The sequence below is a fragment of the Betta splendens genome, chromosome 9 (genome assembly GCF_900634795.4).
Source record: "Betta splendens chromosome 9, fBetSpl5.4, whole genome shotgun sequence".
In the NCBI taxonomy this organism is placed as follows: domain Eukaryota; kingdom Metazoa; phylum Chordata; class Actinopteri; order Anabantiformes; family Osphronemidae; genus Betta; species Betta splendens.
This window is the reverse complement of record NC_040889.2, coordinates 27,349,928-27,364,937: the sequence shown is the minus strand read 5'-3', so window position 1 is coordinate 27,364,937 and position 15,010 is coordinate 27,349,928. Positions and strand designations below refer to the sequence as shown.

General features: G+C 42.0%; 4 protein-coding genes across 6 annotated transcripts in view; 3 read left to right on the top strand and 1 right to left on the bottom strand.

Annotated features, from left to right (window-relative positions):
- Positions 1 to 57: 57 nt before the first annotated feature.
- On the top strand, positions 58 to 3,485 carry si:dkey-174n20.1 (uncharacterized protein LOC796174 homolog). Of its 3 annotated transcripts, none has more exons than XM_055511781.1 (5): positions 58 to 471; positions 628 to 870; positions 1,004 to 1,306; positions 1,448 to 1,506; positions 2,096 to 3,485. In XM_055511781.1, the coding sequence occupies exons 1-5, from the start codon at positions 351 to 353 to the stop codon at positions 2,135 to 2,137; spliced, it is 768 nt and encodes a 255-aa protein (XP_055367756.1). In that variant the 5' UTR covers positions 58 to 350; the 3' UTR covers positions 2,138 to 3,485. The 3 variants fall into 3 exon arrangements, 2 of the variants coding, with proteins under 2 accessions (XP_055367756.1, XP_029017201.1); XR_008695636.1 differs by having other exon boundaries at positions 61 to 471; positions 1,448 to 1,772; XM_029161368.3 differs by having other exon boundaries at positions 61 to 471; positions 1,448 to 3,357.
- A 1,209-nt stretch (positions 3,486 to 4,694) lies between these two features.
- LOC114861771 (nuclear factor 7, brain-like) lies at positions 4,695 to 6,679 on the top strand. The gene has a single exon (XM_029161362.3). The coding sequence runs from the start codon at positions 4,832 to 4,834 to the stop codon at positions 6,278 to 6,280; it is 1,449 nt and encodes a 482-aa protein (XP_029017195.1). The 5' UTR covers positions 4,695 to 4,831; the 3' UTR covers positions 6,281 to 6,679.
- A 1,164-nt stretch (positions 6,680 to 7,843) lies between these two features.
- LOC114862966 (nuclear factor 7, brain-like) lies at positions 7,844 to 9,375 on the top strand (the record flags this gene model as incomplete). The annotated part of the gene is made up of 1 exon (XM_029163751.3): positions 7,844 to 9,375. A coding segment is annotated over exon 1 (1,395 nt), but the record flags the coding sequence as incomplete, so codon positions are not given.
- Positions 9,376 to 12,109: 2,734 nt separating this feature from the next.
- Positions 12,110 to 15,010, bottom strand: part of camk2b1 (calcium/calmodulin-dependent protein kinase (CaM kinase) II beta 1) — a 44,532-nt gene continuing 41,631 nt past the window's right edge. The window contains 1 exon segment of the mRNA XM_055511779.1: positions 12,110 to 14,931. The gene's annotated coding sequence lies outside the window, so the exon portion shown is untranslated.

Sequence of the window (15,010 nt, the reverse complement as noted above, 5' to 3'; positions counted from 1 at the left end):
TGAAATCTCGCGAGACGTGGAGATACTTCAGTATTTGGCGCATGCCCAGTTCGTTTCACTTTACATGTAAAAGACCAGAATGAATTGGATCTGATAAATATACGGACAATTTTAAATCAAGCTGTTAGCTGTCGCGGTCGTTTTAAGTCAGTTTGTGTCATCTCGACCCTGTTTATTACAACGAGAACCCCAACGGAGAAACCGCAAGAAAACAAATGAGTTTTTTTATTGTCAACTAGAGCGCTAACGAGTTAGCTAACATTAGCTGCAGGCTCACAGCGCTACAGGAGCCGAACAGAGCAGCAGCATAAGTAGCAGCTCAGTTAGCCAATAAAGGAAATATCAGAACCATGTATTTTCTCTATACAATACTCGCATCTCTGGTTTCTTTTTTCATTTTAAAATGGCTGAAAAAAAGGAGATATTGTACCGACGTGAAGAGACTCGATGGCAAAACGGTTCTCATCACAGGTAAAATGAACATATTTCAGGACCCGTGTCTCTTAGATCAGCTCATTAGTCAAATCATTCCGTATAGTTTTACATACTATAGAGCATGTCGCTATTGCCCTCTAGTAATAAACCCCCATTAACACGGACCCATCCCATTCGGGCTTTTCTGTGCAGGTGGTAATTCTGGCGTTGGGAAGGAGACAGCAGTGGCTCTGGCAATGAGAGGGGCGCGTGTCATTATTGCTTGTAGAGATGTGGGCAAAGCTGAGAAGGCCGTGAGGGAGATCAAGTTCAGGAGCCGGAGTCTGAACGTCCTTCACATGGAGCTGGACCTGGCCAACCTACAGTCGGTACGGGACTTCTGCAAGAGCTTCCTCCAGGGAGAGAAGAGGCTTGACGTCCTGGTCAATAATGCGGGTGAGGTGTACTCAACAAGTGGTGTAGTTCTGTCTGACAGCTAAGCCACACAGTTGCACTTAGAAATGTTATTTAACATAATGCTAAATTTGATTGACTCTACTTTTCTGTACAATCTGTGTTCTTCATTCAGGCATGCCTAGTGTCCTCGACTGGACAGACGACGGCTACAGCATGTGTTTTGGCGTCAACCACTTGGGTCACTTTCTTCTAACTAATCTGCTCCTGCCTCGTCTGAAAGAATGTGCCCCCAGCAGAGTGGTCACGCTCACGTGTTCTAACTACAAATACCAGAAACTGGATTTCCATGACCTCAACTACAACCTGCTCCCGTTTTTTACCTATTGTCGCAGCAAACTGGCCAACATCTATTTTAGTCAGGAACTCGCCCACCTCACAGAAGGAAAAGGAGTGACTTGTTTTGCTGTGCACCCTGGTAAGCGACTTTATGGTTGGCAAGGAGCAAACCAATGCATCACAATATAAAACTTCACGCAGAGATTAAAAGTGTGACCCCGAACATACACTGACATTCTGACACTCATTCTTGTTCTGTGCTTTACATCTGTTTCTGTAGGCTTTGTTCAAAGTGGGTGGACCTGCCACTACTCCATCTTGTTCCGGATGCTGATGCAGGTGATCATGTGGATGTTTTTTTTGCCATGCGAGATTGGAGCTCAGACTGTCATTTACTGTGCTGTGTCAGATGAAGCTGCCAAACACAGTGGTGGTTACTTCGTGGACTGCAGACCTGCCACTTTGCGTCCTTTCGCAAGAGACACTGGTGTTGCAAAAAAACTGTGGGAGGCCAGTGAGAGGCTTGTGAAGCTGGCCTGATGTCAGATGGATGGGAAACCAGTCGTTTTTTTATATTTGTTTATTTTTAACAAGCATTACTAATGGTATACCTTCATGACAATTTTCAAAATGTTTTTATAAAGATGCACTTTTTAAAATTTTATTTAAAAAATCTATTACTTTGACTGGAAAAATTATGTGATAATTTCATTCAACATGTTTACATTTATTCAATTATTTAGATTAGAGTTTTTGTATTGACTAGTTTGCAGTGTAAGTTCCACATAAAAAATTGAGTCAGATCTATTAATTAAAGTGAGAACTTTAAGGACAATGTTGCATAAAATGTTTTTGTAATGGCGAGAAATTATGAAGGTGGTGAAAAGGCAAAAGTAGATTTGTTCACTTGTTTTTTTTTTTTAAACAGCACCATCTGATGGTGGAACAACGAAATAGCAGTTTCATTTGAATCAGTTCTCCACCCATCTATGCAGTAAATGAAACTGAAAGATTTGTGGTGGTGTTCACAACTGAGCTGTGACTACTGGACACGATCCGACCTCTAAAGGATAATACAAATAAAATACAGGGGTTGTTGTCAGGTGAGTCTTCCTACTTTTCAAATTTAAAGACAATTAATAAACCAGAGGAAATGGCGAAACAGATAGCTTTTGTTGAAAGTTTCCTGAGCTGCCATGTTTGTTCAGAGACGTTCAGTGATCCTGTGTCTCTGAGCTGCAGCCACAGCTTCTGTTCAAGCTGCCTGACACAACTCTGGGAACAACCTGGAAACAAGAACTGTCCCATCTGTAAAAGAAGATCTTTGGAGGAAAATCCAACTATTAACCTTTCTCTCAAAGAACTCACTATTCTGGGCTCTGAGGGCTTCAGCTCAGGGAAACACAGCTGGGAGGTGGAGGTGGGAGATCATCCTGGCTGGGTTGTTGGTTTGGCTAAAGAATCAGTTGACAGAGCACAAGGTTTTGCTTCACCAAAAAATGGATTCTGGTGTTTATGGCATCGCAATGGTAAATACACTAATGATTTTGGTAAAACTCTGATAGTGAAGAAGAGTCTCCATAAGATCAGAGTCCAGCTGCACTATCACAGGGGGGAGGTGTCCTTCTATAACCAAAAAGACATGACTTTCATCTACACTTACATAGACACTTTCACTGAGAAACTCTTCCCATATTTGAATATTGGAAAAGCTGCTGAAGCAATAACCACTGAAATTAAAATCTGTCAATCTCAGATTTCTCTTTCATGTTCACGGAAGTGAATTGAAAACATCATGAGTGTTTGTAGCTTCTTATCATCTATGTTTAGATACAACATTGTGTCATTTGTTTACATTGTTACATTTTTCTTTATATCAGACTAGATTGTGTTTCATCCCATCTGTTGTCCAAACATTGTCTCTTCATAAGAGCCACATTGAGTCGACTTCAACAAAGTAAGAGGTGAACACTTGATGTTAACACTTTATGTTGATTCACTGGTTCCAGAATGTAAATCTTTTCACTATTTGTTATTCAATTTTTAACAGAATAGAGAGTAATTTGTTATAATGTCTTAGAAATTCATTTTCACTATCCACATTATGACAAATCTTTGTTTGCCATTATGAGGTTTTGCAAATATATATTTTTTTATTTCTTCAATATTAAATGATGTTGTCTACTCAGAGGCGCGTAAGAGAGTGGTTATATATTTTCAGTAACTTGTGTGATTGTTTTTGAATATTTTCACCTTTAGTTCAAGAACAGTTCAAATAAAGGCATATCTGACTGCTGCTGCTTCAGTTTAAAAGTGAATTCAGTGTGTAATAGTCACATGTACTGTATGGATCAATGCACTCAATCACTCATCCTTACTTGTTCCTTGCAAGGATTGCGGATTGAAGGTGCAAATACGATACATAAATACTACTCAGTCTAATTCTTCCCATCAAACATTTATGACTAAAAAGTTACTTTTACTTTCTCATTTGTGAATATTTATTAACGTTGAGCTGCTGTTGGTTCCTGCAGTAAATTCGTAGTTTGTGCCAGATGTGAAACAACACAGCAGCACATTTAATTCAGGGAAGCACTGGTGCTTCATCCTGGAGACGATGTACTCTCACAACACAGAGCCCAACAGGAAAGCCTGCAAGACAACCTTCATCACATCATCATCATCACTGTCAACATCCCCATAGTCATTCTTAGGGCTACAGTCAATAATATAATCATCCTGTTCATCATTGTCTTCAGACAAAAATAGCTATAAGCACTTAAAAGCCAGTGAAAACAGAGAAAGGTGGAGTTTATCAGCATTCATTAGAAAATGAGAAACCAAAGAAAAGGAAAACATAAGAAAGAAGAGTCCTGGTGTCTGTCATGCAAAGAAAATGCCAGCTACACTGATGGTTGGCTTCAGGGGTGTAATAGTGAGTAATCTCTGGTTTCAAATGTGAATCTTACTCTACTGGTTTCAAACCTAATAATAAAAATAAATAAGTAAATAAGTAAAAATACGGTGGTGCGGTGGGTAGCACTGTCGCCAGGGCCGCCTCGATTCCCGGAGGCGGCCCTGGAGCTCTGTGTGCAGTTTGCACGTTCTCCCCGTGTTTGTGTGGGTTCTCTCCGGGTTCCCCGGCTTCCTCCCACAGTCCAAAGACGTGCGTTAGGTTGATTGGCTTCTCTCCATTGCCCATAGGTGTGAGTGTGTGAGTGAATGGTTGTCTGTCTATGTGTTGCCCTGCGATGGACTGGCGACCCGTCCAGGGTGGACCCTGCCTCTCGCCCGTAGCCAGCTGGGATAGGCTCCAGCACCCCGTGACCCCGCATTAGGGAGTGAGCGATTTAGACAATGGATGGATGGATGGATCTTGTGAAGGTTGTAAATAGCAAACGTCTCACCAACATCAGTCTCTGGTTTTGTTAATTCATTTGACAAAACCAGCACCATCTGCTGGAGAAATAATAAAACAACAGTTTCATTTCAATTGGTTCTTCGCTCATAACAGCAGTAGACGAAAGCGGAAGTTTCGACGTGTTATTCAAAGCCGAGACATGTAAACTCTATCGAAGAACACACCTTCAGGATATTATACAAGCAAAGTAACGAATTATTGTTTGGTGAGTCTATTTTTCAACTTTAAACGCTATCAGCACAAATGGCTGAGAAGATTTCTCTTGTTGAAAGTTTCCTGAGCTGTAATGTTTGTTCAGAGACGTTCAGAGATCCTGTGTCTCTGAGCTGCAACCACAGCTTCTGTTCAAGCTGCCTGACACAATTCTGGGAACAAGCTGGAAACAAGAACTGTCCCATCTGTAAAAGAAGTTCTTTGGAGGAAAATCCAACTATTAACCTTTCTCTCAAAGAACTGGCTGACTCGTTTGCTGGAAGAAAAAATAGTGATTCACCTGAAGGAGAACAGGAAAAAGAAGACAAGAAGAAGGAGGTTGTGTGTGATAAACATCCAGACGTCACTTATTGGTTCTGTAAGGATGAAGACAGAGCTGTGTGTCCTGTCTGTGACTTTTCTCTGCACCACAGTCACCAGGTGGTTCCTGTAGAACAAGCAGCCAGTGACCTGAAGGAGCAGCTGAAATCTGACTTAAAGTCTCTACAGGACAAGAGGAACAAATACAAACAAGTGGAGCAAAGCTACAATGAAATGATCCAACACTCCAAGAAGCAGCTGTCGTCCACAGAGAAGCAGATCAGAGCAGAGTTCAAGCAGCTCCACCACTTCCTGGAAGAGGAAGAGGAGTCCAGACTGGCAGCTCTGAGGGAGGAAGAGGAGCAGAAGAGGAAGACTATGAGCAGAGAGATGAAGAGGATTGAGGAGCACATCTCCTCTCTGTCAGACAGTATCTGTGCTGTTGAAGAAGAGCTGCACAAAGACCACGTGCCGTTCCTCAGCAGTTATAAAGCCACTCAGACCAGAGCCAGAGCCCAGAGCTCAGTGTCAGATCCACAGCTGCTCTCAGGAGCATTGATAGATGTGGCCAAACACCTGGGCAACCTGTCCTTCAGAGTCTGGGACAAGATGAAGGACAAGGTCCACTTCAGGCCCGTCATTCTGGACCCAAATACTGCACATGGAGAACTCCATCTGTCTGATGATCTGACCAGTGTGAGACGTGGAAACACAGACCAGCAGCTTCCTGATAATCCAGAGAGATTCACTGAGTGTCCTGATGTTCTGGGCTCTGAGGGCTTCAGCTCAGGGAAACACAGCTGGGAGGTGGAGGTGGGAGATCATCCTTATTGGGTTGTGGGTTTGGCTAAAGGTTCAATTGCGAGGAGAGGACAGTGTTATGTTTCACCAAAATATGGAATTTGGTGTTTATTGCATCGTAATGGTAAATACACTAATGGTTGTGGTAAAACTCTGATAGTGAAGAAGAGTCTCCAGAGGATCAGAGTCCATCTGGACTATAACAGGGGGGAGGTGTCCTTCTATGAAGATGAAGACATGACTCACATCTACACTCACAGAGACACTTTCACTGAGAAACTCTTGCCATATTTCAGTATTGGAGAAGCTGCTGATGCCAAAACCACTGAAATCAAAATTTGTCTAAATCAGATTATACGCTCATGTTCAGGGAAGTGAGTTATAAACACGATGACTGTTTGCAGCTTCTCATCATCTGTTTTTAGAATCAAACTTGTGTTATGGGTTTTTTTATGGGTATATTTTTCTGTTGAAACATTTGATTGTCTTTCATCCATTGTTCATGTTGTCACAGAAAAAGGTGACATCAGGTTAAATCACAAGTTAACTTTCATATAAGAATTACTTATTCCTTAGTATTTGGATTTGGATGAATTCAAATCAAACCCATAGTAATTAATGAACATGGATATTAATGAAAAGAAAAATCTACAATAAATCTATTAATTGCAGTCTAGCTTCTATGTACAGTATAGTAGCAGAAACAAATGGGTTTAATTCAATAAATAACTAGACAGACACCAGCTTTCTCTTAGATAAGGGACAGTAACGTTCAAACGCAAGCACGCACGCACGCACGCACACACACACACACACACACACACACACACACACACACACACACACACACACACACACACACACACACAATCAATAGTGTGAGAGCTGTTGCCAGCTCTCCCATTGTACTACTGTATCATTGAACATCCAGGGAAGGGACCTACCTGTACGGTAGAGAATAGACTCTTATAGGCTGGACTGGTCACAACACAGATGCACTGTACCGGAGGGGACGGAGCAGACTCTTCCTACTGAGGAGGCTGAGGCTTTGGGGAGTGCAGGAAGCACTGCCTAAGACCTTTAATGACTGTGTTGTGGCCTCAGCCGTCTGTTATGGAGTGGTCTCATCAGCAGACAGGAGAACGACTCCCACCCACTGTACGGTACCGTCACGTCTCTGAGCTCCTTCATTGACAGAATGTTACATCCTGCAGTAAGTGTCTGAAGGGGCGACACAGAAGCCTTTTCTCCTGCTGCTGTGAGACTCTACGATCAGAGCTGCTCCCAGTGAACCACTGGAATCTAAACACACTGTGCAATTTTTTTTCTTTTTCTTCTTATACTGCAATAAATAATGTACATAAGTGACATATATTCTTATACTGTAATTGTTATCATTTGTATATACTGTACTATTACTAATATTATTATTTTACTAGTTCTCTACTGTACGGCTGCCGTAACAAGGAAACTTCCCACTTTGTGGGACAATTAAGAAAGATTATCTTATCACACATGGATGCTTTCAGGTGACCTTTGACCTGACAGGTTTACAACATGGTCAGTCAGACATGAGCTCAGGGACTGTGAAATAAGAACTGATTTATGTGCTGATAGAATAAGATGAAAACGTTTTGGTGGAACAAATAACTTCAACAAGGAGACGTAGTTGACACAGTTGTTTTAAGCCAGTTGTTTAACTTTGGCAAATAACGTCAAGCTGCATGACACAATAAAGGTGTGTAATAAATAAAAATGTTTAGAAACTTCTAAAAGAGGTGAAAGAGAAAAGTAATATCTGATCAATATCTTCACGACTTCAGGTTTGTTCTCGTATACATCTACTGTAGTATTTAGTAAAACCAGCACCATCTGGTGGAACAGAAGAAAACAGCAGTTTCATTTCAAAAGGTTTTCTGCTCATAACAGCAGTAAACGAAAGCGAAGATTTTACTTGTTTTGTAGGAGCTGAGACAACAAGTCTCTATCGAAGAACAGACATTCAGGATATTATACAGAAAAAGAATTAGTGTTTGGTGAGTCTTTGCATTTTTCAACTTTAAACCCTATCAGCACAAATGGCTGAGAAGATTTCTCTTGTTGAAAGTTTCCTGAGCTGTAATGTTTGTTCAGAGACGTTCAGAGATCCTGTGTCTCTGAGCTGCAGCCACAGCTTCTGTTCAAGCTGCCTGACACAATTCTGGGAACAAGCTGGAAACAAGAACTGTCCCATCTGTAAAAGAAGATCTTTGGAGGATAACCCAACTATTAACCTTTCTCTCAAAGAACTGGCTGACTCGTTTGCTGGAAGAAAAAATAGTGATTCACCTGAAGGAGAACAGGAAAAAGAAGACAAAAAGGAGGAGGTTGTGTGTGATAAACATCCAGACGTCCCTTATTGGTTCTGTAAGGATGAAGACAGAGCTGTGTGTCCTGTCTGTGACTTTTCTCTGCACCACAGTCACCAGGTGGTTCCTGTAGAACAAGCAGCCAGTGACCTGAAGGAGCAGCTGAAATCTGACTTAAAGTCTCTACAGGACAAGAGGAGCAAATACAAACAAGTGGAGCAAAGCTACAATGAAATGATCCAACACTCCAAGAAGCAGCTGTCGTCCACAGAGAAGCAGATCAGAGCAGAGTTCAAGCAGCTCCACCACTTCCTGGAAGAGGAAGAGGAGTCCAGACTGGCAGCTCTGAGGGAGGAAGAGGAGCAGAAGAGGAAGACTATGAGCAGAGAGATGAAGAGGATTGAGGAGCACATCTCCTCTCTGTCAGACAGTATCTGTGCTGTTGAAGAAGAGCTGCACAAAGACCACGTGCCGTTCCTCAGCAGTTATAAAGCCACTCAGACCAGAGCCAGAGCCCAGAGCTCAGTGTCAGATCCACAGCTGCTCTCAGGAGCATTGATAGATGTGGCCAAACACCTGGGCAACCTGTCCTTCAGAGTCTGGGACAAGATGAAGGACAAGGTCCACTTCAGGCCCGTCATTCTGGACCCAAATACTGCACATGGAGAACTCCATCTGTCTGATGATCTGACCAGTGTGAGACGTGGAAACACAGACCAGCAGCTTCCTGATAATCCAGAGAGATTCACTGAGTGTCCTGATGTTCTGGGCTCTGAGGGCTTCAGCTCAGGGAAACACAGCTGGGAGGTGGAGGTGGGAGATCATCCTGACTGGATTGTGGGTTTGGCTAAAGAATCAGTTGAGAGGAAAGGAGAACATTTAGCTTCACCTAAATATGGAATCTGGTGTTTATTTCATCGTGATGGTAAATACACTAATGGTTGTGGTAAAACTGTGACAGTGAAGAAGAGTCTCCAGAGGATCAGAGTCCAGCTGGACTATAACAGGGGGGAGGTGTCCTTCTATGACCATGAAGACATGACTCACATCTACACTCACAGAGACACTTTCACTGAGAAACTCTTCCCATATTTCTATATTGGAGAAGCTGCTGATGCCAAAACCATCCATCCATCCATCCATCTTCTTAACCGCTTACTCCCTAGTGCGGGGTCACGGGGTGCTGGAGCCTATCCTCTCGCCCGTATGGCTACGGGCGAGAGGCAGGGTACACCCTGGACGGGTCGCCAGACCATCACAGGGCAACACATAGACAGACAACCATTCACTCACTCACACACTCACACCTACGGGCAATGGAGAGAAGCCAATCAACCTAATGCACATCTTTGGGATGGGATGTGGGAGGAAGCCGGAGAACCCGGAGAGAACCCTCACAAACACGGGGAGAACGTGCAAACTCCACACAGAAAGGCACCAGGGCCGCCTCCGGGAATCAAACCCAGAAACTTCTTGCTGTGAGGCGACAGTGCTACCCACCGCACCAGCGTGCCGCCCAATGCCAAAACCACTAAAATCAAAATCTGTCTAACTCAAATTTTACTCTCTGGGAAGTAAGTTATAAGCAAGATGACTGTTTGCAGCTTCTCATCATCTGTTTTTAGAATCAAACTTGTTTTATGGGTCTTTGTTTTTGACCACAGGGAGTCGATGTCAACAGAGTGAGAGGTGAACAGGTCGACACTTGTTGCATTAATGTCTTTTATTTTTAAAACGTCACGTTTCCCCTAATGTTTTTATTTTTACACAGGGACATAATCACCGTAGTTTAGGTGATCATTAATAATTAGTTTGCTTTTGAATTCTTTCATTTTTCATTGTTCTTCAGACTGTTATTGTCTCATTAAAAATTTAGTTACATGTTTTTAATTCTTGTGTTATTAGTTTTGAGTATTTTCATCTGTTCTTTAAAAACAGTTTAGATAAAGACATACAGTAGCTGACTGTTGTTGGTGCTTCAAGTTTTTTTTTTGTTCTGTCCAGCAGTTCAACAAGCAGCATGTATTAGGCTGAATGCCATATTGTGATGGACAGCTTTGCTTTAATAAGAGGAGTATATAAGAAATATATATACTCTTCCTGCTTTATGGTTTATTTAATGCTAGCTAATCCTAAATGTGTGTGATGTTGCTGTGTTGGTGGACAGGTTAAGTTTCTGCTTTGGTGTGTGTGTGTGCGGGAGGGGGGGTAAGGGGTGCAACCAGCTGCTGAAACCAAGCAAATCTGTTAAGTAAACAATTGGTGCAAAATAAGTAAGCCATGAATTACCTTAGGCTAACACATTCATAATTAAACTGATGTACTGTGGTTTACTTTGGAGATTAATACTAATACCAATAATAGTGTTAAGGTATGTACACATACTCATACAAACATATACTGCTTCATGTCTGAAAGGGTATTTAGTGAGTAACAGAGTCATCTTCTGTAATGGATCAATTCACTCACTCATTGTCCTGCTGTAGTTACTTAAAAATGCAAATACGATACATAAATACTACCGAGTCTGATTTTTATTATGAAAGGTTTATGGTTGAACAATTGCTGTGACTTTCTCATTCATGATAATCTATAAACGATAAGCTCCTGTTGGTTCCTGCAGTAAATTTCTAGTTTGTGGCAGATGTAATTTACTGTAAATTTTATGTTCTGTTCATTTCTTTGTGGTGAATAAATATTCTAAACTAAATACAATGAACTACCGTGTTGATTTCTTCAATATTAATCCAAACCGTGCTGCAGATTTATGTCAGTGAACACAGAAAAAGGTGAACGTTTCTATTTAAACTCTTATTTTATTGATAACACCTTAACACAGTTCGTTGAAGTTAGAGAAACACGTGTAGCACATAAGAGAACAGAGCAATAATCTGAAGAAGATTCATATTATTATACAGAAGAAACCCAAAGTGACAAAAAGAGACAAAGGGAAACTAGGAAGAGCCAAGTGCAGAGAGATGAGTGAGTCTGAAACAGAGGGAGGGACCCTACAACGAGAAGCCGAGTCCATGTCGTCAGTGCAGCTCAGTCACTGGATGGAGACTCTGATGGTCCTCAGTGACCTGCAGGCTCAGGGAAGAGACGCTGTGCACTGACAACACAGACCCATAGGAAAGCATGCAACATAACCTTCATCACATCATCATCATCATCATCACTGTCAACATCCCCATAGTCATTCTTAGGGCCACAGTCATTAATATAATCATCCTGTTCATCATCGTCCTGAGACGAAAATAGCTATAACCACTTAAAAGGCAGTGAAAACAGAGAAAGGTGGAGTTTATCAGCATTCAGTAGAAAATGAGAAACCAAAGAAAAGGAAAACACAAGAAAGAAGAGTCCTGGTGTCTGTCATGCAAAGAAAATGGTTGGCTTCAGTGGTGTAATACTGAGTAATCCCTGGTTTTAAATGTGAATCTTACTCTACTGGTTTCAAACCTAATAAACACACTAAGAACAGAAGAACAACAACTTTGTACTGTACATGCTGCTATGTCTTCATTTTTGGAGGGGGTCATTTTGTAATAAGCACAATCACACATGGACGCCTTCAGGTGACCTTTGAGGTTTACAACATGGTCAGACACGAGTAGTACAATACAATGACCCAGTTTAACTGTAAAAAGAAAACCTTTATTTGAAAACCTCACCTTCAACAAAAAGGCCAAAAGGCTTTTAGAGAGATAGTTCACGTAAAATACAATCCTGCATTATGAGATTTGAAAACAATGCTAATCTAAGTTTGCATAAAAAATTGCAGCAGAAAAAAAAGTATTTGACACCACGTTGGTCGTAAAAGAAAAAGACATGCAACAGGCAAATGGGTGTACTATCCCTTTAAAAAGCTGCAAACAGCTGTACAACAAAATGTAAAAAGAAGAAAGCACAAATCAACATCTCTAGAATAAATAAATAAATATTTCAAATAAATAGAAACCTGAGGACTATTCACCAAAGCAACTGTCGCTCTCTTATGCGGTATCTTGGTCTGACCAACAGGCGCGAGACAAATGAAGGCAGCCGACGGTGGACGGGCAAAGAACAGTAGAGCTAAGTGAAAGGGTGAAGTCTGTCCCAACAATCCTGTTTGTACCACGAAAAGCTCGACAACACTTCACTGTAACGCAAGTCAGAGAGCACAAGAGAAGAAAAGCACGAGAAGCAGGTTCAATCATAAGAAGGAGAAGCTGAGGGCTGAAGGCGGGGACTGATATGTCCTGTCAAATAAAGCCTTCATCGCTCACAGCACTCACCCACAGACACAGACACGGACGCAAGGCAGGACTTCAGTGACAAACCGACCCAACAGACAAGTTCTAATCAAGCCTCACACGTATACAAGAGTCTGTGCTTCTTATTGGGAAGTAGCACCTCGTTTCTGTGCTTGTTTCTGGGTCTGGACGTGAGAAAAGGTCCCACGTCCTCTGGGAATATTTAATCTGTGCTCACTTTTTTTTGGTTTGTCATTTTGTTGAAAAATAAAGGCCTCGCTGTCGTGTTCCAGACAGCACCAAGATGTTATGGAGTTAAAAATACTGTATCTCAACTTTTAGGAAAATGGGGTTTCCAGCAGTTGCCTAGCAACAGCAGCAGCCTCCAACAGCGCGTCTCCCCCTCTCTCCCCAAGCACCGTTAGCGTCCTGCCAGAAAATAAGGCTCCCACTGGCACCAGGGCCCAAAGCTGGACTCCTGCTCACTGAGGCTCCAGGAGCCGTCACTGTGAGGAAAGCAGATGTGGGGCCACGGCCGTCCAAGCTGTGCTCCCCTTCAGTCCCTTCAGGAATCTGAGAGAGTTGTCAAATGAGTTAATTTCAAGTCATCCCTCTAGATTCACAAGTACAAGTTTGCGTAATCAGTACAAAACGTTCTGTAAATTTGACCCACATTCTGTACGGTCCCTGAACGCCTCACACGTATGGCACCAGAACCGCTGATGAGCACTTGCTAATGTTTACTTTTAAATAAATAACAGGTTCTGTTGTGACGAGAACAGAAAACTATGGTGAAACTGACTACAACTCACAGAGAGAGGTGGGATGTCCTCAGACGTTACTCATGTAGCGCAGACCCCTGATGCTGTGCCACGTGGGCCCTAATTATGTGCGTGCAACAAAATCATTGACGGACAAAGAAAAGCACACAGGAAGAATCAGGCACTTCAGGCCACAAGAATCTCTGCAAAGCCGACGAAACCCTGGAGGGACTGAATTCTAAAGTCAATCAATGATGCTCAAAGTTGTGTCTGTGTGGGAACTACGGGGCCAAATAACAGCGGTTCAAAATAGGTCTTAACATATTGTAGCTCTGCAGCAGTTAGTCAATTCATCAACAGTGATAGTGACCAGCTGGAAATAACTAAAAATACTTCAAACTTTATATAAGCAGTTTAAAAATTCTAGCATTTAACTTTCATATAAGAATTATTGTTTCCTTAGTCTTTGGATTTGGATAAATTCAAATCAAACCTATAGTAATTAATAAACATGGGTATTAATGAAAAGGAACATTTACAATAAATCAATTAATTGCAGTCTAGCTTGTATGTACAGTATAGTAGCAGAAACAAATGGGTTCAATTCAGTAATTAACTAGACAGACACCAGCTTTCACTTAGATAAGGGACAGTAACGTTTCATGTTAAACCCAATAGGTTTGTTTTGTTTATCTTAGCAAAAAGATGTCATTCTAACATTAGTTATCATGTTCTAATAAGATAAAGTTCCTCATGTGCATCTTTAGTTTTCTGGGTGCGGGAACGAAAAGCTAATTGACGTTACACCTGTGACGCTGTGACGTAGGAAGACACTGAGCTCAGCAAACCCTTGCTCTCAACACACACACACACACACACACACACACACACACACACACACACACACACACACACACACACACACACACACACACACACACTCAAACTCTCCCCTTCCAAAAAACAAAAGCATTGAATCAGAAAATAACAATAGAAAAACAGAGAACCTAAAATGAACAAACCATTGTGGGTTTGGGCGCAGTATCATATCTAACATACGAGAAGCAAATTACAAAAACGGCCAATATCAATGTTCACTTAATAGCCACAATAAAAAACAGCCACTGTTAATAAGGGAAAAACATGCTTCCTTAAAAAGTTAGAGAAAAACAAATGAAACGATTCCCTTCAACTCTAGAAACCACTGGCATCGATAAATTCAAATTATACAAATTACATATACAATTGCAAATGTGTAATAATAATATTAATATAGTAATGATAATAATAATAGATTTTACTTAAAACTTTACATACTGTATTTCCAGTGCAGTGTTTATGTCACACAAGTGTAGATTCACAGGAGGACAAAAAGGTTGGTGTCACAAAAATAGTGGGGAAGAGACCACAGGAAGAAGGAATCACACCGAGCACTGAGCCCCCACCCACCAACCATCACCCAGTGTCCTGGAGGGAAGAAGAGGAAGCTGGACGGAGGTGAAGGGTGTGATGAGGCTGTCTGTTGGTGGCAAGGAGAAGCACAGATGCATGCTGGGACTTGAGGCGGGCGTCCGGTGGGGGGAGGTCGGCTGATGGACGGCGAGGACTGACACTGGACCTGTTCTCTCATCCCTTCCTCCTCCTCCTCCTCTTCCTCCTGCTCCTTTCTCTCCAGCAGAGCACTCCTGACGTCAGTGGGGGACAAAAAGACATTAATGCGCATGTCTGCCGGCCTTCGCCTCCAGATGCTCCTCGCCTCCCTCG

Coding starts and splice junctions, on each gene's coding strand:
- si:dkey-174n20.1 (XM_029161368.3), top strand. CDS start 351: ATGTATTTTCTCTATACAATACTCGCATCTCTGGTTTCTTTTTTCATT. Junction 871..1,003: donor CGTCCTGGTCAATAATGCGG/GTGAGGTGTACT, acceptor TTCTTCATTCAG/GCATGCCTAGTGTCCTCGAC. Junction 1,307..1,447: donor TTGTTTTGCTGTGCACCCTG/GTAAGCGACTTT, acceptor CTGTTTCTGTAG/GCTTTGTTCAAAGTGGGTGG.
- LOC114861771 (XM_029161362.3), top strand. CDS start 4,832: ATGGCTGAGAAGATTTCTCTTGTTGAAAGTTTCCTGAGCTGTAATGTT.